We start from the raw sequence: 22392 nt of genomic DNA, 5'->3' as shown, positions 1-22392 counted from the left end.
TAAAGAATCAATGAACAAACTGTAATCTAGATTCAACTTAGAAAAGATATTTATACTTGAGCATTGCAACGTTTCAGCAACATCATTTTAACTTTCTGTGCTGTATGGGTATCCCTTTCTAAAAAAAAGATGTTACCAGCGCGAATATCAATATCGAACAGTTGATGCTTCTTTTCCGCGATATTGATTGGTTTTCTCGAAGCGCGGTGTGCTTCACTTCTCTTTTAGATTCATTGTGAATGAAGATTTGCAATTTAGAAATATACATTTGTATACACTAACTATTGAGGTAAAATCTCTAATCTTGGTAATTAGAATTTAAGTAACAACGGTTTTTGTTTCGAAACATAGTGTCGAGTGAACAGAATTAATCGTTCATTTAAATCAATAAGTCCGCAGAATGATACACAAAACGTAGTAACAGTCGCGGAAATAAGTTATGTAAAATATTAAGTACGGAATTTTCCATTACGTAGGCGGGTCAACGAATTCTCAACGTTTTTTTGTTGTTTTTCACTCGGCGCGGTGACGTACGATGTTTTTGCGGGCCAAAGTTTACCTGAAGGTCGGCGCTCGCTCACTCGTTCGCCGAACGTCGAGCCGGCAGGCAGTGGCGAGAGTCGCTCCGTGCGTGTTATTACTTTTGCGTTATCGGTTTCCAAGACTCGATTGCGATTAATGCAGGGATAAAACACTATTGATTTGCACACCTTCATTAGTAACAAGTAACGTTCCTTGATTAATTATTAAGTTTCCACAACTTGTAACGAGAAACTAATTGCACGTTGAGGCGACGGCTCTTTATCAACGTATATATATTTCACGAGACTAACTCGTCTAAAATTTGCATGTAAACCGTGGTACTTTGTCGCGGTTACATCTCGTTTACGCACCGCGCTTTTAATTATCTATCGATTTCGTGTAATCTGTTCCATTTTCGGGAAAAGAGAGAAACTTTTACGACTTGGGCGTTCGCGCTGTAATTCGCTCTGTCGTTCTTCGCGCCCCGAACGGGCAGGAAGTACAGAAAATCGCTTATTGCACGTCGTTACATTATGTAAATGATCTCGATTAACTGTTGCAAATAATAACTACTATTTATCAAGGCAATTTTGTTCACATAACTTATCTCGAGGATTAGATTGAATGACAAAGATAGTAAAATATCGTTTCGTTGCAGACTAATAACTACTTCTTTACCGCAGATTATGCCTCCGGTGCTCGTGTTGCGTTTTATATCGCCAATTCAAAAGTGTTTTATCCATTATCCTATTCTTCCGAATCAAAAATGCAAATTGTTAGTTTGAATAATATGTATGACAGAAAGTCACGCGATATTTGTTAATATTATTTCGTGCGTTTCGCGATATTTCACATCGCGTACGGGAGTGTCCGAAATTTCGCGCGATCGGTGATTCTCGCGAGTGAGTGTTGTGTGAGTGCCACAAGGAAATCTGAGAGGAGGAGGAAGCTAAGGAGGCATCGGGCAACGACGGAGAAATGGTGAGGTAAGTGTCTTACATTCTTATGTTATTTGCTACTCGTACAAAATAAGCATCTGTTCTATGTTTTTATTTTATTTATTCAAATGATTTGGACGAAGATTCGAATAAGTGTTAGAAAAACCATACGTATAAAATTTGGTTAGTCTATATTTAAAAGAAAGATTTTTCTTGAGTGTTGTATAATTATTGTAATAAATACTTATTTTGCAAAACATAAAATATAAAATATATTTAATAAAATAATTTCGATTTTACATAATTATTCTATAATAATCATATACAAATTTGTATTTTTACAGTTTAACGTATATATTTAACGATGTACAACTCTGCTGTTGCAAATCGTATCAGTGAGTAATCAATTACTTTTTATTTTAAATTGACGTTGCGCATACAATTACTTGTTTGCATGTGTACGGATTCATAAAAATATACAATGCCCGACTACAAATTACGCGCGCGAAGCGCGCGTTTTGCCATTCCTAGTTTTACTAAAAGATAAGCTGATTCTCCTTTCACACGATTTGCATAGAATTACCTCCTGTTGCAAGAATTGAAAGCATTCGGCAAAATATATGAGATAAATGTAATGTTTGTTATCGATAAAATGTGCTCGCGAAACGAGATAACGACGTAAGACAGTTATGCAAATAGGTATTGGGGAGGGGCAGTAAAGCGTATACCGCACGAGTAGTGGGATGACGACATATACATATTTATTGCGTATTAAATGTTCATACAAAGATATAACAATGACTCTCGCGTATTCGCGGCGCTACAGGTGCTAACATTATTATTGCGGGTTAATATTGTTGTTCCGGAGGAAACGAATTATTGCGCACAAGAAGGTTGATTGAGAGGGCGATTTGTCGGGTGGGAGGTCGATATGTCGAGCCATTTTGGTGCTGTCGTTTCCGCTTGTTATGGAACGGATGCTGCGAGCCGTCGGGAATCCCTTAAAACGATTTCGGAAGGCGAGTCCAGCTCGTCGACTCTCTTCTTCGTTGGAGCTTCGATATTCGTGTTGCTTCAAGAGATCGCGACGCCAGTCGAATTATCGCGCGTCGCGGTATGCGTGAAAGCGCTGCTACTGAACGAAGGAAGAATTTTAAAAGAGACGTAAAAATCTCACGACACCCCTGGTTGAGTACATCGCTCACCGATTATATGATACCCGTCGAATTATCGCGCTAACGTTGGTCCCCCATAATCATCGAAGATACACCCAGCGCGCGATTGTGCCCATTGTTGAAATTTATCACGGTTTGGGTCGTCTCTCCCCGTGTTATCTGTATATTAACGATTTAAAATATAGCCGAATGACCGTCGGAACATCCCGATGGACCGTGGGTACCGAAAGACCACTTTCGGAGATCTTTTTCAACCAGGGACGTATCCGCGATGTGGACGACAGCAATTCACGGGATCGACTGCGAATGATCAGGGGGATGATGCGAAGTGAACAGAGACGAGTCCGGTCGTCCGCTGAACCGGTCCTTTTCGCGGAAATCTCCGGTCGCTTTCTAATGGGAATGAAAATTTCTACGACAGTCAGAGACCTCGAGAGGACCTCGGTCCGATAATTTGTGCGTTTTGCTTTTGATCGTTCGCGACCACTAACACGGTAATTGTCGTCAACACCCTGTATAAAGTATTCCCTGCTGCTCCCGGGGTCGTCTCGCTCCTCCCGTTAGCTAACGCCGATTCCTTTTCCTTTTGCTCTCTTACGATTCTGGCGTACCGCGTGGCACCGATCGACGCGTTTCTGGTTTTTCGTGTGAGAGTAGTTGGCCGAGCTCCGTTGGGCGCATCCGACGCACCGTATCTACGCACGCAAACCACGCACACGACACACCCTCTTCCTCGTTCAATCCGCTTCTACCTCGAGCGAGTTCATTCCGGCTGAAATTCCGTTCCGATGGGGGCACATCACGGTTGACCCCGTTTTCAGCCCACGAGCGCATACTCGTTGACCGCAGGTACCGGAAATTATCGCACCGACGGTACCTGCCGTCCTTGAGGGTGCACCCGGCGATTGTCGATTGATGGAACATTAGTCCCTTTGGTTATCTAGCACGAGCCGTTGGGTAGAACAGTGATATAACGCGGTGTAACAACGAATCCATAAATTTTAAGGAACGTAACGTCGCAACTAGCTCTTTACGTTTTGTATTTTATCTCTGTAACCGTATTATACTTCCTTTTTAAATATCCGATTATCCTCAGACGTGAAATTTCGGATAAAAAAGAATGGAGGAAACGTCGAGGAGACGGGAAAATGCATCGTCTGCAATTTGTCGTGCCCGATGGCTCATACGTCGCGAATGACTATTGGGTTATTCCCTCGGTAATTATGGGCAGCAAGGGCACTTTCGCGCAATTTTCCAACCAAAGCAATCTCTCATATATCTATATACACTCTCTTTCTCTCCCTCTCTTTGTCGCTCTGAAGCACATTCGTTCGCGACACGCGTCCACCGCGAATCGAGCGGGCGCCAGATCGCGATTAATCATTATTACTATACTATTACGATTCCAATCCGTAATCAGTGAACGGGGAGCGCGTGGTTGCACAATCAACGTATCGTGATCGGAAAGGCTTTTCACGTTCCGTTCCCCAACTATTAACGGACTTATATTCAAGATAGTTCTACTAATGTTGTCGATACGAAACCGGATAGTTCCTATATCCGGATAACTCGAGCTCGATCGCGAAGTTAAAAATCTAAAGTAACAGCTCGCGAGAGGCTCTTCACCTCGTATCGCTCGTATCACGAATTTTAATGCAGAAAAGATGGACAACTTGAACATTAAACTCTTAAAAATTGACAAACTTGGCAATTATGAGTCAATGAAGACAAACGTCTAAACAACAATTATTATTCGAATCACAAACTGAACGGCATTGTCGTCTCTCTTACAAGAATAGAAAAATAAAAAACTGCTGACGTCTCGTTCACCAATCGAGATCCACCGTGGACAGATAGATAATACAATCGGTGATATAATCATCGCATTACACACGTTCTACGAATTAAGCTGCCTTTGCGTGTTGCATATTGCGCGAGGGTGCAACAGCAAAAAGCCTGGCCGGAACTTGTACGTTTACCGTTTATCATTGCGAGCGAACTAGCGGCTGCGACTACACGTTCGTACGGACCTTGGTGTCGCTCGTTCGCTATAAACTCGAATTTTCGTCTGTGTCTGTGTGTGTGTGTGTATGTGTGCCGCTTGTGTACAATCGAACTCGTGCGATTGATTGAGTTTGAGGAACGATCCGACGAGATCGGACTTTGCGTCGGAATATATCGCTTACCAGAGTGACAATGTGAGTTTCATCAACGTCTGCGGGCAATTCGATCGCATACGCAAGCACGAGCGTCGGTCCCTTTCGATAAGTCGTGGCCCATAAGCTTTTACGAAGAAGAAAGGCGAAACGATCTCTCGAAGATAGAGACGGGTGAAACGTAAATTGAAAGTATACTCAACAATACTTGGCGGTAAAATAAACAGAGCGGCGAAAGAATAAAATATACAAACACATCAACGAAACACACTTTAGTCCGGGGATAGAAATAAAAACACAATTGTGAACGTTCCGTTACCTGATCATTTTATTGTTCTTAACAGACGTCGATGAAATTCGCACAGGACTAATTTGCGTTCTCTTACTTAGATTCAGTCTTGACAGACCACTGCGTTTGCCGTATTAATTCGTGACTACATTAATACAAAATATATTTTATTATAATTTATGTAGTTAATTAATAATAATAATATAGCTTCTTTTACGCTGGTGGCCACGGAGAACCCGGCGTCTGTCTCGTTTTCCGTTCGGTTTTTCGGTGTCTTATAAGGTGTAAGAGGAGGAAGCGGGACACCGCGGCGCCGACCTGAACAATCAAGATTGATTAACCGCTATCAAAGTTGATTTTCAAACAGTCGACGGGCCACGGGTAGACGGAACAGTGGGGACAGGGAAACTCGGAGGGGGAGAGACGCGGGGTCTTGGCCTAAATAGACATATTTACACGAAAGGCCGAAAGGACAATTTCTTTTTTTCGCGCAATAAGCGTATTCCGAGAGGTAATTTCGTTGATTTCGACTTCAGCTTGAATTTCGTGAGAAATGGAGAACTTTACGCAAACGGATCGGGGATGAACGCCGCGTTTGCGGACCACCCTTCCTACAGAAGATTGTTTTTTTTTCATACCCATTCACGAAGAATTTGTTATCCTAATATTTAGTTCTATAAAGCGCTACTATATTCTAAAATTTAATGCAATTTGTGTCTGTGTTTTGGTGTACATGTACGTGTGTGTTTCGCTGTCTTATCTGTCGTGTACGTGTTATATATCTGGTGTAAGATCTGCACTTCTTCGAATTAAAAAATTACCACTTCAAGACATGACGCGTAGGCGCTACGTTCGACGTTAAATAAATATATAATCAATGAAAAAATATATCATTAAAAAGTAGGTACAAATGGGGGGGAGGCAGGGGGTTTGGTATTGTTCTTTCGACGAATCATAATACATTGTGCAAATAATTTCTCTCGCGTCCATACCCTGCACACTCCACCAGCTCCCGCCAAATCCGCCTTTATCTTGTAGGAGACTTTCGCGTTTGTTATTCGAAAAACATTACGTTGAAAACTTCCACATTATAAATCTAGAATGCACGACAACGTTCGCACCCGGTGATGCTGCTCCCACGAACTTCGCACTATCGACTTTTTCCGCGTTCGATAGTATATAATTATATATCCCGAATATAAAATTAAATTGTACAATTTAGAACATGCATATACATATTATGTATATATATCTGTTTTGTATTTAAATATACCTCTTTCTTTTTGTTTCGCCACGTGACCAACTTCATCCTCGCAAACTTGTTTCTTGTTCGCCATCTCGCAGATGTACATACATCTCTTGTTTCCGAGACCCTTCTCACTCATTCTCTCTCGTTCTCTTATTTCAATGTTACGCCTTCCTAGCGCATTTTTATAATAATTATAATTGAACCTCATTTTCCGAATTCGTATTAACCAACAAATGCCTCACGTAACTGAAACATCTGTAAAATATGAGATCATGTCTGCCAAGGGACACGCTTTCAACTCTTCAGCGCGCGTTACAATACCACGGGAATCCGCGAGCGTGTTCCTCGGCCCTCGACGTAGGCGCGCGTCGAGGATCCTTACACTAATTGTATTGTATTTCGTAGATTCATTAATGTAATGGGGCTCTTCGTACCGCGGCGAAAATTCGCGTTTCCAAGCCGCGATAAAAATTTTGCAAACAAGACGCGAGACACCCTCGACACCTCTACGAGAAGTCTGTGCTCCATTTCCGTCGCTCCTGTCCCGTCGACAAGAGCTGCCTCGCTTAATTTTGAACATTCTAGACTCGGAAATAATCGTGACTCTCGACAATATCGTTTCCAAATGAGTTCCGCCTGACACAGTCTTATACCTAATGAACGGAACACGCGGACGCATCATACACTCGCTCCTCTCCCTCAATTTGGTCGATTCTCTCTCGTTATTTGAACCCGTCGTCGTCGTTGTCGTCGTCGTCGTCAACGTCGTCGTCAGGCGACAAAGTCGGTATGGTATCTAATCGCGCGGTTGACTTTGTCGCGCATTCTCTTCGGAGAAACGACTAAAACAGAAGAGACATTCGGTACGCGCGACGCGCGCCAGAAAGTAAAACGAGGAAGCAAAAGGGATAAGGGAGGAGGGGGAGACCACGCAAATTTCTTTCTCTCTTACTTCTTCATATATACACGCATACTCTTGCACACTCGGACCGTACACACCCAAGCAGAAAAGCCAAATTTTGTGCTGGCATTCGTCTTGTATTGCTGATTTACCACGATATAGTTATCCATAACTACATCATACTTGGCGATACGCGCTTCTATTTTCTCCTCTCACGCTACCTCTCCCTACCTCCGTCTTTCTCGCAGGCATACGATGATACAACACGCATACACGCACGCGCAATTGCGCTTTTTCCATTCTCCTCACGGAATAACTCCGCGAACGACGGGACGTCGCCGAGCGCGGTCAGCAATCTAGTCGTACGCGCCATGCTTGCACGAACATGAACAATGTAGAAAAGTGGAAAGAAATAGAAGAGGAAAAGCAAAAGAAACGAATACGCGTTGCCTCTTTGATCGTCTAGACGCGTTTGCTTGATCGCCGTGACTCCGAGGGGGGAAATAAAGAGGGGCGAGGGGTCTAGACGACAAGATGGATCTTTACACGACGACTCTCTAACACGGTACAATGAAAAACATCGAAGAGGTTTCGTTTCCGCGTGAGGATCGCTGTCGGCGGACGTCGGCGCCGCGCTACTCCGGCGAGCGGAACAACAGAACAAACGTGAAAGTCGAAACGAAGAATCTTTTCGTACGACAGCGATCCTGCGGCTCCTTACCGCCGCGGTCGTATCTTTCTTCATTATTGCGTGCCTCGCGCCCAAAAATTGGTCGTTCTGTTGCACGGATCAGCCGACCCAGTGACGTCTCACGCGCACACATACGCACATACATACGCACACGCACACTCTCTCACACACATGCTGCGTTATTAGAACGAGTCGCGATCCGGGGATGACTCAACGATGGATGATGCTCAAGCCGTGCCGCTTCTTCTCTTTCGCTCTCGTCGTTCTATTTCTTCCCCCCTCGCGCTCTCTCTCGCGCCAACGAGACAACCATATGTCTTCGCGTCCACTTGAACATCATCCCGCTGCTGCCGCTGCCGATCGCGCTACAAATCCCATTTGTTGTAACTGCAGAAACACAGGTTCCAGCAACCCGATCGTGTCGCGCGGACGTCGCCGCCGCCGTTGCTGCTCTCGTTGCCACCCAGACGATTGTCGTTGCTACGGTGCACCATGACGATGTTGTCGGCGATGGTGACGGGGTCTAGGGGCCCGTTGGTGGTGGCGCAAACGGTAGGCAGGCGATCGCCGTCGACAACACCAGCGGGTCGCCGACTGTCCTATACTCAAATGCTGCTCGGATTACCGCTTGGCTCGGCGGCCTTGTCGATGCTGTTGATCCGCTGGCTGCTGCTTTCGGGCGGCGACGGCGACGCCCCGCCGTCCTCCGGCTTGTGCAGCGGCGGCTTCACCCCGTTCTGCACGTAGTGAGTTAGCCGGGTGGGCAACGAGCCCGCGTTCAGCTGATAGAATTCGACCAGCTGCAGCAGATCGTAGAACTTGGTCGTCCCCTTGTCGAGGGTGTACAGCCAGCAGTTGCGACGCTCATCGAAGATCTGAAAGAAGCAATTCGGATGTGAATGTTAACGCCGTATACGAATGTACGATACCGAGTGCGGCGTGTAGCGCAAAATATTGGAGAGATATTGCCGAAGTTGCGAAGAATCTTGGATCGAACGGAATAATTTACAGTCGAGAGAAAAAAAACGGCGCTCACTTTTTCAGACAACGAGAATAAAGAATGGCCGGGAGATTAAAAATAGCAAGAAAACTCGCTCTGTTATCGAGTCGCTATAAAACGCTGCGACTGTCGGCAATTGATTTATTGCATTAAATAACACTGGTACGGTTGATATTGAAATAAGAACAGAATCCTTAATATCGGCTTATCCGGCGGAATTAATTCGAACGGCGAAAGATTAAAATCTTTTATTTTTTTTTCTAGTGTTAGCAACTCGCTCGCGACGGTTTTAAAGTAAACGACCCAGGGGAACTTTTTCGCGTTTAATCGCCGCGAAGTTAACTCGACCGCAAAAAAAGATCCCCGACTTGTCGCTAATTATCGATCAGACGCGGATACTTACGGGTTGGATTTGCGCGTGAAAGACCTTGTCGTTGTACTTATAGGTCAGCACGAAGGCCCCAGGATTACTCTTGCTCTCTCTGACCAGAAATACCCTGGAAGAACAGAAAACAGAACATTTGAGAATTCTGAAAGAGCCGACGACCGTGTAAAAGCTATCACGGCGTTCAAGCACGTGGCAACCCTTTTAATTTATGCCCCGGTCAGATCGTAGCTAATTAGAAATCTGTGATAACATGTTCGGCGCGATCCAAATACTCGGTGTTGATTCTACGATAACGGCGATGTTGGTATTATTCATGAAGGATTTACTCGGCGGGCACGTGCTATCTCTCACCGTAACTTCCAAGTTTTCCAGAAACATTCAAGTGACACGTATACCAGGGGCCCCGCTAAGGGTAAGAAAAAGGGTTAAGAGCTGCTGTGAGACAGACGATATCTGAATACAGGACTAGCCGGGAGATTCAGAAGAGATAGGCTGTGCTTTTTGCAGCATGCAAAGGCCATCACGGTGCACCGGGTGCTAGATGTTTGATACCGGGGAGGACGGCGAGACTACGGCTCGTCCAGGCGTATCACGGTATAAATTAGTATGGTCGTAAAAGGCAGCGGGACGAGTGGAGTGGTTTGAAAAAAAAAAACAACGGCAGAGGCGAGGGGCGAAGATGGAGGTCAGGGGATGCAACGACGAGGACAAGACCGGTCGGTCACGAGGCAGATCGGTTGCAGCGAGGAAGAAGAGAGTGAGAGAGGAGAGAAGAGGACTCGCGTCGTAAAACGATCGCAACGCGGCCACGCGATCGTAAAACTCCGAGTGGAAGAAGCGGTTCTCGCTTCCTTCCTGGCACTCTCGCGTTGAGAAATCCCGTTGCCGCTGTCGCGGAAGAGAGAGGGAGAGAGAGAGAGAGAGACTTGCGGTCCCTTTCACGATAAAATATCATCAAGCACATGCCCATTGCCCTCTCCGATAAATATTTGATGCCACATGACGCGGTCGTTAACAAATATTACGTGGCACAACGACGATACGTTGACGAAACCTTGTCTTTCGTGCAACTTTGTACAAAGCGACTCGTCGCTTCATATTCAATTAGAAGAAAGGCTCCCCGTCGCTCGCAAGCCACTCTGATAATCGATCCGTAACAAGCTCGAAATTCCTTAGCAACCACGTCAGATTAGACAGATTTCCCCCGAAACGATGCGTCGCTGCAGCTGTCAAAAAAAGAAATCTGAAGAATCGCGATGCGAGGCCGCGGCTCTCGCGCGACCCATTTTTTAGTATCTCGGCCGGATTATTCATGTGTAGCGACGATAACGTTTGTTAATGTCCGGTATCGTCTCTCATCAACCCCGATGCTCGTCCAATGGAATATTCATGCGAGTGAATATTCCACGTCCGCCAGGCAGGCAGATAACAACTCCGGCGCGGCGGTGGTGACTCGTGGCCCCGGCTGCGGAACGGTAATGTCCAAGAACTATCCCGAGTTAGGAGGATAACGACGTTACGGCTCCCATATAGTACAAAGGAGCCCGACGTCCGTCGCGGGGATACGTCCTCTCTATCTCACGGGCTCTGCCCGAGCTAACTCGCAGCGTCGCGAGAAGTAAATGGCGATTAGTAGACAATGCCCGGGGCGGAATCGATTAGAAGGTTTTTCGCGTCTAACGACGACGACGACAATCGTGACACGAGACAACGGGAACTCACGACGGGCGAAGGAACTCGCGAGTGCCAGGTAGGAAGACACAAGGCGGGACTCTCACCGCGTTTCTCCGCCGTCTCCCCCTTTTTTTCCGCTATTGTCGAGATGAAGAGAGAGAGGACGAGGAAGAGAATACGGCGGAGGCGGCGAGGCGGGTGTACGATCGAGATTATGCAAATTTATGCAAGGGCCCCCTGAACGAACGTAAAACCCGGAGACAACTACGTGATCCCCGAGCACTCAATTACCCGGGGCTAAGCGCGACGAGATAGATGGAGAGAGTCGTTAATTAACCATTTATCCGCGATTCCCGACGCTAGTACGGCGAATAAAAGATGAGATCGAGGAGCAAGGAAGAGATAAGAGGAAGAGGACGGGCGACAAACCGGAATATCGGCAAAACGCTGCCGCTCGCTCGGGTCGTGACCGCCCGTGAGAGGAGGTCATCGATGGATGATCGACGTGCCGGAGACGTGGACTCGATCGCTGGACGGGAATGTATTACTTCATTAGGCTAGGCGACCGGGGGGAGACACGGGAAAGAAACGCGATACGCGGCTCGTTGGAGTGATTGGCGTGCGCCAACTTATTTGCGCCAACTCGGAGAGTTTAAGAAATCTCCCTTTTCACTTCCCCAGTCCCTGTATTACTACAGCTTGCACAGCTACCTCGTCAACTCTGGCAAAGATTATCAGGCATCTATGATTCTGCACCGTCAAACGTGTAACACACTCCGGGGGGGAGCAATGCCCCGTCTCGAGAGAGTGCCTACGCGAATATAATGAAATCTGATTTAAGATATTAATAATTTCCTAACGTTTCAAGGGCGTGTCCACACGTGTAACGCTCGCTGAGATTACCGGGTCAATACGGGTTAAATGCGAGGGTCAATATGGTGACGGATTCGACCCAGGACAAAGCGGCGTGGTTAGCGGCAGCGAGGGAAAAAATAAAATAAAAAATGAAAGGAAAAGAGTTGACGAAACGGTGAAAGATTTATTACGCTCTGAGGAGACGTGACTCTATCTCGAACATAATTTATTTTAAACGAGAAACAACATGGGGAGGGGGACAAAAGATTTTACATAACAAAGCACTGCGCGTTCGATGAATCTCATTTTTGCCGATGTTCGTCTTCCCTCGCGTTTCTGCGTGTGCGTAATGTATCGTTTGTACGTAACACTTTTACATTTTTTTTTAAGTAATAGAAAAAGTATCGGCGATATTATTAGAACGTATTGTCATTATCCCTCGCGCGCAAAAAAAAAACCGCAGTCGACAATCGAGTATCGCGCATTAAAATTCAAATGCGCGGACACAGCCGCGAGCGAATTAGCGAGTAATAAGATACTAAAATAACAAAAGAGAGACGAGAAGCAGCGGTGGGCGAAAGACACAAAGTATGCTCGATAGGAATTCATCGTGATTTACGGTCGCTCGTAATAATCGCGAGGATTACGCAAGCGCCAGCCAGGCATGTCGCCCGCGCCAGCAGCTTCGAGGTCGTAACTCTCAACCGGTTTGAGGCGGGCCCTCTCCCGCCCGGATGGTTATCGTCGATAGTATCGACGCGATCGGGATTTTCGGGCAGCATCATTTACGACGGACGATGCCGCGGTTGCAATCAGCGACGACGCGTTATCAATCGCGGCCGCGAGCGAGAAGCAGCGTGACTTGAAATGGGTACAGCTTTGAGAAAATTGGAGGAGAAGATTCGAGCTTGATTCTCCGTAAAATATCTGGCGCATAATTGAGTCACGACTATTTCATTTTTGTATTAATCTAATGATAGACTCGTCCACAGCAACAGCTCAGTCAAACTTAAATTTTTTAAACGTGGAAATCTCTTTAAGCTGCCAGTAATAAGTAACAATAATCAAGCCTTTTAGTCGACATTAACCGGCCGATGTTTTAATTTATTGCAAAAAATATTACCTCAACCAGGGTTTGAACCTGGACTTCCCTACTCTCTAGGCGGGCGTCTCACCAACTCGACCACTGCCTAGAGAGTAGAGAGGTTCAAACCCTGGCCGAGGTAATATTTCTCGCAATAAATTAAAACATCGGCCGGTTAATGTCGACTAAAAAGCTTGATTGTTGTTACAGTTTTTACTTTAAGAAATTGAATTTTATACAAATCCGTCTTCTTCAAATATGTGCATGTAATTAGGTGTGTAAGCGGAACTTATCCCGACTTTGTTAATTATATATTACTTTGAGTTATAACTCGGCAATTTCCGCGGACTAGAACGAAGAATAAAACTTGGCGATCTATTTAATTCGGTGCGAAATTTAAATGGCGATTTATCGCGAAATTGACTTGAGAAGTTGATTAATCGACAAGATTGAACTTACCCGTCGACGCTGCCGTTGTCCCTTATAATAGCTGCCGCGACATCCCTCTTGAGACCGCCGTGGAACCAAGGCTGAAGAACGTGTATACCGGCGTCGAGGCCGTGCAGCCTCATCATGGCGCACCCCGGTGGTGTTCGCGAAAACGGTCGCCATCTCCGTCGCCAGATCATGCCTTCGTTTTCGGCTATATCCTTGGCTTCCTTGGGATCCTCGACTATCCTGCCCACGCTACCGGTAAAATCCATCGCCACGCGTGATCGTATCGATTCCTGCAAAAACCAAAGATTCGATCATTCGTACGCGCGTTCAACTTGGTATCTTCGAAACTTAAACCAAGATTTCGCTCGAATAAAGCCTTCGATATATCAATTGAGAAAGTTCCGTTCTCCACGAATGATTCTGAAAATTATTGCACATCACTGTCCGCGCGCTGGGGAAAAATGTTTTATTTAACGAGAGGAATCGCTGCGATTTTTTCCGACGAATTTATTATCGCGCGGATACATGGATATGCTCCCGGTGAACGATGCGACGCACCGGAGTTTCAACGTGCTCAATGATCCCGGGATAAATACGTCCATCTATATCCCGAGTATGAACGTGAGTTTGAGCGTTTCGACGTTCATCTCTTGGCAAACGGAAGCCCGTCCTTTACGAGCGAGCACGATGAAGGGGGGCGAGCCGTTCCGGGCTGCCGCCGAACGCTTTTATTTGGGATTAGAAGCGCGGGTGGTTTCCAGTCCGGTAAATAACTCGTCCTGCAGGCGAGAGAAAGAGGAAGGAGAGAGAGCGAATTCTCTTCCTGTTTCCATCCCTCGCTCTCCTGGTGATCCATTGGCGAGTAAACCGCGCCCCGCGAATCTCCCGTAAAATTATGGCCCGAATGCGATACAGCCGGTAACAATCGCAAACGATAACTCATCGCCGCCACCCCCGGCAATAATTTTCTCCGCGGACCCCTCTTTCCGCGAACCGCGATTCCACAATCGACGATAAAGAACACCGATGCCGGACGAGTCTCTCGATATCGCGCGAGACGATCGCAACAGTATCGAGATAGCTCGGAAACACCTTTACGATAATGTATTACGATTGAGATCCCGTACGCGGGTACGGCCGCAATTTCTAACATTCGTGGCTCATATCCCAAAATCACACTTAACGTAATACCACATTTCGACTTTGTGGCTCGCGCACCTGTGACGTCTAATTTCACAGCGCCGATCAAAGCGATAAGCGCGCCGGCATCTATATTCCGAAATTTCAGACGTAAATCATATCCGGATATCTGAAGGCAACGGTATATTGGAAGCCCAGTGCGGACGTATCCCGAAGGATAATTTGCGTCGTCGCATAAGCAACCTCCGCGCTATCCCCTCGCTCTTTAGGTCCTTGATAACGAGCAAAAAGCTGGAGCGCACGTAGTGGATTAGTCGGTCGTTAAAATAAATAGACGCTCGCGGCGCGAGTACGTACGAGGGAGAGAATTACGGGGGGGGGGGGAGAGAGAGAGAGAGAGAGATATGGGGAGGAGAAGAGGGGTTCGGCGTTCCTCATCAGCCGGAGAATTACCGTAGAGCGAGAACTCGAGGGTGCTTTCAGGAGCCCCCGGAAACCGGGAAAGCCGGTGCGCGGCCCCGAGCATACGCCCGTAACGTGGCCGGCCGCGATCGATGTTCAACCGGCTCTCTCCATAGTTCGGCTCGCTCCTTCTCTAAGCTGCCGTACGGTCCCGTCTTCCTCCTCGGGGGAGAAAGAGAGAACGGAGGAAGACCGAAGTATCTACGGGATAGGCTTTCGTCCTGGTGTGGCCTTGACACCGCGGAGTGACCCGATATGCCCCGGCAATTTAGAAACTGTCTTCCGAGCGCACAGAAGAGAAAGCAATCGTCCGTCTCAAGTACGACGGACCTTTTTCTCGTTGCTTTTCTTTTTGTAATTTAACAACGACGCAATTCCACGCTGCACGCATCATTGTGCAATACAAAATCATCTTCTGAATATAACATATTTAAAAGTGTAGATATTTTCAGTACTTTTCCACGAGTCCTACGGGAAAATGATTTAGCCTAGAATACTCGTCGCGCCATTTCGCTCGCGTTATTGACGTTAAACAGTAATAAAGGAGGTGGAAGGTGTTGGGTATCACGGATATACAACAGGAAGTTAATAACGACGTGTACTATCAGTCGAGGGCTTCTGCAGGTAAATTGATTTTTAAACGGTACACTGAGCGCGATATCAGGACGAACGTTGTGGCGTTGAAGCGCCCGGCAGCGCAGCCCAGACCAATCTAAGTCCGGCCACGTGTATATAATATTTTAAGGGATGTCCGACGAGCGAAGTTAACGCGGCGAGCTTCCCGGGTTCCGGGTGAGTTTACTACTTCCGGCCTAACTTCGTCGGTTTAAACACATAGAGGAGAGCGAGAGGGAGAGGAAGAGAAAGAGAGAGCGAGAGAGCGAGAGAGCGAGAGAGATGGAGCTTTCCCTGGCTCGGCCAGGCTTCCTCGTCGTGTTTTATCGTTATTACAAGCTCCTTCGAAGTTTACGACTCTGTGCAGCGGATAACGCTCTCCGCCCTTCCTCCCTCTTATCCTCGTCAACCCCCTCGTCGTTCGATCAACCTCCACACGAAGCGTTAGCCGTCGGAAATGACGCGTTGCACGGCCACCGCGCCGCCCGCCCCGTGGCACATTTCCCCTCGTAAAGGAATTTCGTTATGTCGCTTATGGAAAAGTCGACGTCACCTCGCGAAGACATAAAAATCGTCGCTGCATCGACAAGCTATATTACGAGCTCTTCGCGCAACTAGACTTGGACATTTAACATCTTGACAGTTAAATCTCAAGTTTGAATTCCGCCGCAGCGCGCTTGAAAAGAAGCGAGGAATGAAGATTCGTTGTCTGCGCGTATTCCCGAGGCTCTCTCGCCGCGATCGAAAAGGCAACGTGTCAATTATCCTTTTTGAATAATATTACGCGGAAAGAGAATGCAAACGCGCGCGTTAATAATGTGTACAGCAATTCCGTAAATTTTCAAGCGAATTAAACAGCACTTAATATCCACTGTAACGATACGTGTGTCGAGATTTGACGCGAAATTAACTTGTTGAACGCGCGGAAAAGCTTCTCGCTAAAAGTTTCACGTTGATTCACACTCGGCGGCGTATTCAAAATCATCCTCGAGATCCTCTCGAGATCATTATTTTTCCCCTCGTAATGAAATTTCGCTGACTCGCGAGATTACTCGCGCGTGAATGCTCTTCCTCCCGGAGCGCCGGCTCCGTCGCGTCGCCTCGCTTTACGACATTTTAAATTGTCCCCAATATAACGGCGATATTACGAAATTGCGAGGTGATATTGCACGTCCCGACGTGCGTGTATGCGCTCCTCAAAATATCACGTGTACGTTCCACCAGCGCGCGATTGGATTTCCCTTCGCTCTCCATCTCTCGTTCGGCTTCGTCGCCGTTTCGGCAGCATTTCGCGACTCCCTCGTTATCGCGGATGCCTAACGTTGTTTTACGACCGATAAAAGCATCCCTCCCTTGCCTGCTGGTGGCGTATCGTTTTACCCGGTGCTGCATGGCTGCTAGCTGCCGCGCAGGGTCTGCCGGGTATGAGGAATCGGCAAATGAGATAAATTCCGTCCGGTTAATTATCCTCGCGATTTCGCAGTTCGCCGCGCGCGTCTTATGTAAGCCGATGAAAACGAAACGGCCTGTGCGCGTGTACGGAACCAGGTGCATAATTATCTCGCGCGATATAAAATTGTTAGTTTGCAATACAGCGGGAGAGAACGCTGTGAGAAGTCGTACAATTTTACGCCAAAGGCTCTGAATAGGTATTTTGTTATCCTAATTTCTTTGCGTCTTTACTTCTTCTCTCGTTCGAACGAGATACGATACCAAGTATATCGACGGCCTATAGCACGTGTATGAAATATTGCACTTTGGGCGGCACAGACTGATTGTTACAGCGCCGGAAAGCGCGTTCCTTTCCAACTTTTGGAACTTGGATCTTCATAGCGGAACGACCTGGCAGTTGCCGATTAGAGACGCATCGACCGATCAATAGTCGTTCTTTCCGCGTGTTACTGGGTTACTATCTCGCTTCGTGGCCACGTGATAGCATAATGCGCCGAGAGCGCAGCTGTAGACGAGGCGAGATGCTTGTAAAACCGAGTTCTTAACGCGTTATTTAATCGCAGCGAGAGATTAAAGCTCTATACACCCTCGGAAAGGATTTCTGTTACCGAGACAAAATATTCTTGATGCATTTATATTTCTCAGAACCTCATTTAGTCACAAAGATGAGACGATATCAAAATAAAATCAATAATTCTTATTCTCCTCTATCGAATTGAAAAAGATTGACTTACTATAGTGAGACAAGAGTAACTTAATATATTCTTGCGCTTAGAATAAATTTTCCCTCCATCTTGCAACGCACCAAGTTGGCACCGCGATATTCGACAAAAGATTTTCTAGATTTTGGAATTTTTTATTTAAGATTAAAATATCCCTCTCTCTAAAATAAATACGACTGGCGCTATATCGAAGCTATTTTATGATACATTGAAGCGTAACAGCATTGGATCCGGAAAGTTTTTTTCTCTGTGGGTGTAGTCAAGTGTCTTTTCAGCTCAAGGATCGATTCTCCGAACTCAAGAAACCCGATCGATTAAAATTACGGTGTCGTTGCAAGTGCCCAGGGCCCCAATAAGATTATATATGCTCGCATATGTGCGCAATGTTAATTAATATCGCGTCTTCTGCCCGCAATAAAGATAAGACGGTGAGGTAAGCGCTCGCTCTCTTCCGTCGAAACTTTCACGAGCACGCGGTGTCTCGCGGGCGTCGCGACTTCGTACGGGTCTTGCATAGTAACGCAGGGGGGTCAACCACGGTCGAAGATAAAGCCGTCAAAGAAGAGGGGGGGAAGAAGTGGGAGATTGCACCTGGAGACTCGCGACTCGACTCGCGCGATATCGATCCCACCGGCGACCGGCCGTATCGCTATCGGCCACGTGGACACGTTGTACGGCCGAAGAGATAAAAGGATTCCTTCGAAGCGCACGCAGAACTATGTGTGCGGAAAACTTTCGCGTTGGTTTCCATTATATTTACTCGGAAAACACCGGCCGGCCGGCACCGCCACCGAGCGGGAGATACGCGGGGAAGGGTTTATCGAGGCTATTTCCGGTAGTACACCACCGGGGGTTTATCGCTACGCCACCTTCTCTCCTCGCACCATCGAGAGCGACGCGAGAAACGTTCGGACTAATATTTTGCAGAAATAAAACGAAGCCGCAAGCATGACGGCTCCAGCGTTTATTTATACGAACTTAATACGAAGGTACTTTTTTTTTCGAAAGCTTGCGCTAGAACGATACGCGTCGCTTTTTATTGGAATACTTGACACGAAATTTCCTATTTCGTCTCGAGGCGTTCGACAAGTTACTTGGGCATCCCTTTTATATAAATACACGTATGCGCTGAAGCTTGACAGTACACTGAGAAAAATTTTCATCGGATAAACCAATGAAACAGTGTTTCCGATGGTTAATTTTTCCGATTACGTTTTCCGACTAAATTATGGATACATCCGATAAAATTTATCCGTTGAAATGCTGTTATCCGATGAAATTTGTTTGCAAAACCGATCACATATTTCATCGGATATACAATGTAATCGGATATATCCGTTTGTTGTTATGTAATTGGATTATCCAATTATATTTAATCGGACATTTTTCTCAGTGTAGAAAAACAACGCTCGGAGAAGAATAAAATAGCACTCCGTGCCGGGAGGATACTTAAACGACAACTATTTAGTTGAAGATTCAACTACGAGATGAGATTTTTGGTTCTCCAAGATGAAATATCACCTCCTCCGGAATATTAAATTTGATAAAATTGCAAAATTATACAAGAGCACCCTTGGTTCTCGGAGAGTCGTGATTTTTCTTTCAACATAGAAGTATAAAAAAAACCCACGTGACTTTCCGCCGTGTATAACTTTTCTGCGCCAATTATTTTACGTCACGGCATACTCCGTGTTCGTATCTCTTGAGGGAGCACGATTGCGTTCGCCTCTTTGAGGGAAAACCTTCCAGAAATTCGGGTAACATTGAAGGCCCATGGCTCCGCCGATCAAATTTGCAGAATCCGTTTACGGGAAGGGCTGCATAGCGTGCGGCGATCGCGAGATCCGTGACTTAGGGTTGACAACCCCTGACAAGCCTGTTGCTAGGCGCCCATCAACTGTCCCTGCACAGAGCCGGGTAGGCGAGGAACGTCCGACCGAACGAACGAACGAACGAACGAACGAACGTGGGGCTTGCCTCGCTTTGCACCGATCGACGCTACTGCGCATGCTGCTCTTTGTTCTCCTTGTCTCCTCGTAATACGGTACCCCCCATTCTACCCGCCCCCTCCCCCTGTTTGTCTTTACCTTGCACCCCTAGCTCGCCTGCGTGCCCCGATACGAGGCAGCGAGGCTCAAAATCGTCTCTCGAGTGGTGCCACGAAAAAAAAAGAGAGGGAAAAAGAGAGCACACGTCGGTCCGATTTCAGAGCTCTGGTCAGTAACCGTTCGTGAACCGTTCCACCCCTGTCTATCACAACTTGAGCGAAACTTGGCGAATTCGCAGAACAAAGGGAAAAAAATCTTAATGAGTTTCTTCGCTGTTGCTGATGTGGTCACGTTTAGGGGTTAGAGCCACCCCCGAGGTTGTGGCCGCCGTGCTATATTGGAAACTATCGGGGGGGAAAGTATTTTTTTTGTAGGAAAGTTTCGTAATAAAAGCACTCTAAAAGGACGCTCGCAAATTAAGAAAGTTTTTGTCCGTCAGAGGCGTCTTTTGTCTCTAAAACCTGAATATTAGTGCGAGGTAAAATTGTCAGCGCTACTTTATTACGCAGGCCATTCAGTTTCATCGCCAGGCCCGAGGACGGGCGGGGCGGATTCGCGGCGGTCCGTCGTAAAGACGGGAAAAGTACGGCGGGACAACAATGCGGAAGGATTTTATACGGGTACGAAATTACGTCGGGAATAATTGAGCGGGCTCTGAAAGGAGACGAAAGAACCGCGAGGCTAGGCGACACACTTCCGCCATCGACCATTGCCGAGTTATGACATCCATGCACGAGGGTGTTACGCAACGATCTCGCCGGGAGCGACTTGCACGATGACGCACGTCGAGCAACTCGGTATTAATTGTCCGAGGTTATCGAACAAAGGCGAATTACTGTCACAAAGCCGTCGCCGTCGTCGTCGCCGTCGTCGCCGTCGCGCAGCCTCGCTCGTTGCGGAGGACACGTCTCCTAAATTGCATCGGATACGCTCGGTCTCAGATAGTAGTCGACCGGTAGTTTAGATAGACGTTAATTGTGCCCGCGGCGATTCGCTTGGGAACACGTCCGGCACAGAGAGAGGAAGCGAAGACGAAGTTGATTCTGAAATAATGGAAGAACCCGGCCGCCCGCCGACATTAGCTCGGTCGCATCGTCGAACAAAGACAAATTACGCGGACGGCTGGCCGGCCGAGAGAGCCGGGCTGCGCGCGCGGTTCCTCGGCTTTTCAAGAGATCCCTATCGCCGTCGTTGCGCAACCACCGCGGAGAGCTCTCCGGCTACGGGCCGATGATTGACGTAAAATTATGCAAAGACTGTCGTCCCGCACTCGAGCGCGAGCGGAACATGCGTTTCTTTCATGCGCGAGGTACCTTCCTCCACTTCACGGCGAGCGCGGACAAAGAGCTTAAGGCAGAGGCGGGCGAGCTGGGCTGACATCATTCTGGAGATCGATCGGTACCCGCGCGGAGGAGCAAAAAAACCACTCCTCTGACAATTCACGGCGAATCCTCGAAGGAACGAGAAAACGTCGCCTGAATACTTCTAATTCGATCGGCTGTCCACGTCGGCGGTGCGCGGTAGCACCCGCGAGGAGACGTAGAAGGAAACGTACTCGCAGAGACGTTCTGTATTTTTCTAACTTTGCAATTTACGTTTCGCATTTCAGCCTCGGACGCGCGAGCGGACCCGAGTCCGACTTGCAGCCGTTGCGTACAATGGACGTCGAATATTATAGCACTGGCGTGAAACGCGGGATAACAATACGGGCTTTTACGCGGAGAAGAAAGGCCTTTTCTCGTAATCAATGAGCTTTTAACGGACCCGCGAGCGCGATTTCGCGCGACAAAGCGCGGCGCGGAAACCTGAATTCGTCCGAATTAATCGCGCGTTAAAGCGTAATCGCGTCCACCCCGATGGGTGCGTTAACGCTTTATACCGACGACGAAGACCGTCCTGCATTATGAAAACGCTAATAGACTGACTCGCACTTTTCCTCGTTAACTAGCGTTCCTGGTCGAGCTAAAATATTCCGACTTTACAGCCGCAACAAGTTTCCTAACAAGTTTCAAACAAGCATGCTCGTTGCTGGGGGAGAAAAAGGGTATCGTGCACAAGCAGTGTGCGCTGAAGGCGAGGTCCGTCGGTCGTTACGAGGGCATTGCAGACGTTAGGCCGATAACTCACGTGCACTCTTGCACTCGATCGCGCGACGTCGGTGACGTCGCGCGCGCGCGCGTATAATACGCTCCGCGTGGGCGCATTCAGATGCGTTCGATCTCCCGACGTAGTCCCCGTGGCCGTACATGCACACCGACGATTATGCCCAGCCGTGTCGCGTACGAGAGGGAGAAAGAGTGATAAATCGATCGGTCGCGCCCGTGCAATTTGAATAATAAACGGCGCGCTCGCTAAACCGAGAAAAACCTCGGGGCTCGTATCCGCGTCGCGATTACGCGCCATAACCGAGCGCGCTAACGTCTCGTGCCGAGCTAAATTACCCTCGCGCGCTCTCCCGAGCCACGTTCCCGCTGTCGATTTACGATTCATGAAGTCGCGAACGAGCCCGTAAGTCGGAAAGCGAGGGAAACGTGTCGCGCGATTATTTTACCCCGACGACACGCTCCCGTTCCGTTTAACTGTCCAGCTATAT

At 47.5% G+C, this 22392-nt stretch overlaps 1 protein-coding gene across 1 annotated transcript in view; it reads right to left on the bottom strand.

Annotated features, from left to right (window-relative positions):
* Positions 1-5095: 5095 nt before the first annotated feature.
* Positions 5096-22392, bottom strand: part of LOC105560718 (growth factor receptor-bound protein 14-like) — a 251947-nt gene continuing 234650 nt past the window's right edge. The window contains exons 11-13 of the mRNA XM_012010071.1: positions 13382-13650; positions 9325-9418; positions 5096-8796 (exon numbers count right to left, since the gene is read on the bottom strand). Of these exons, the coding sequence (XP_011865461.1) occupies positions 8527-8796; positions 9325-9418; positions 13382-13650 (633 nt within the window). The 3' untranslated portion in view covers positions 5096-8526. The remainder of the gene's footprint in view (positions 8797-9324; positions 9419-13381; positions 13651-22392) is intronic.

This window comes from Vollenhovia emeryi, unplaced genomic scaffold (assembly GCF_000949405.1).
Source record: "Vollenhovia emeryi isolate VEMERY1.0 unplaced genomic scaffold, V.emery_V1.0 DF939224.1, whole genome shotgun sequence".
NCBI lineage: Eukaryota > Metazoa > Arthropoda > Insecta > Hymenoptera > Formicidae > Vollenhovia > Vollenhovia emeryi.
Note: the sequence above shows the minus strand (reverse complement) of the source record. Positions and strands in the feature narration are given on the sequence as shown.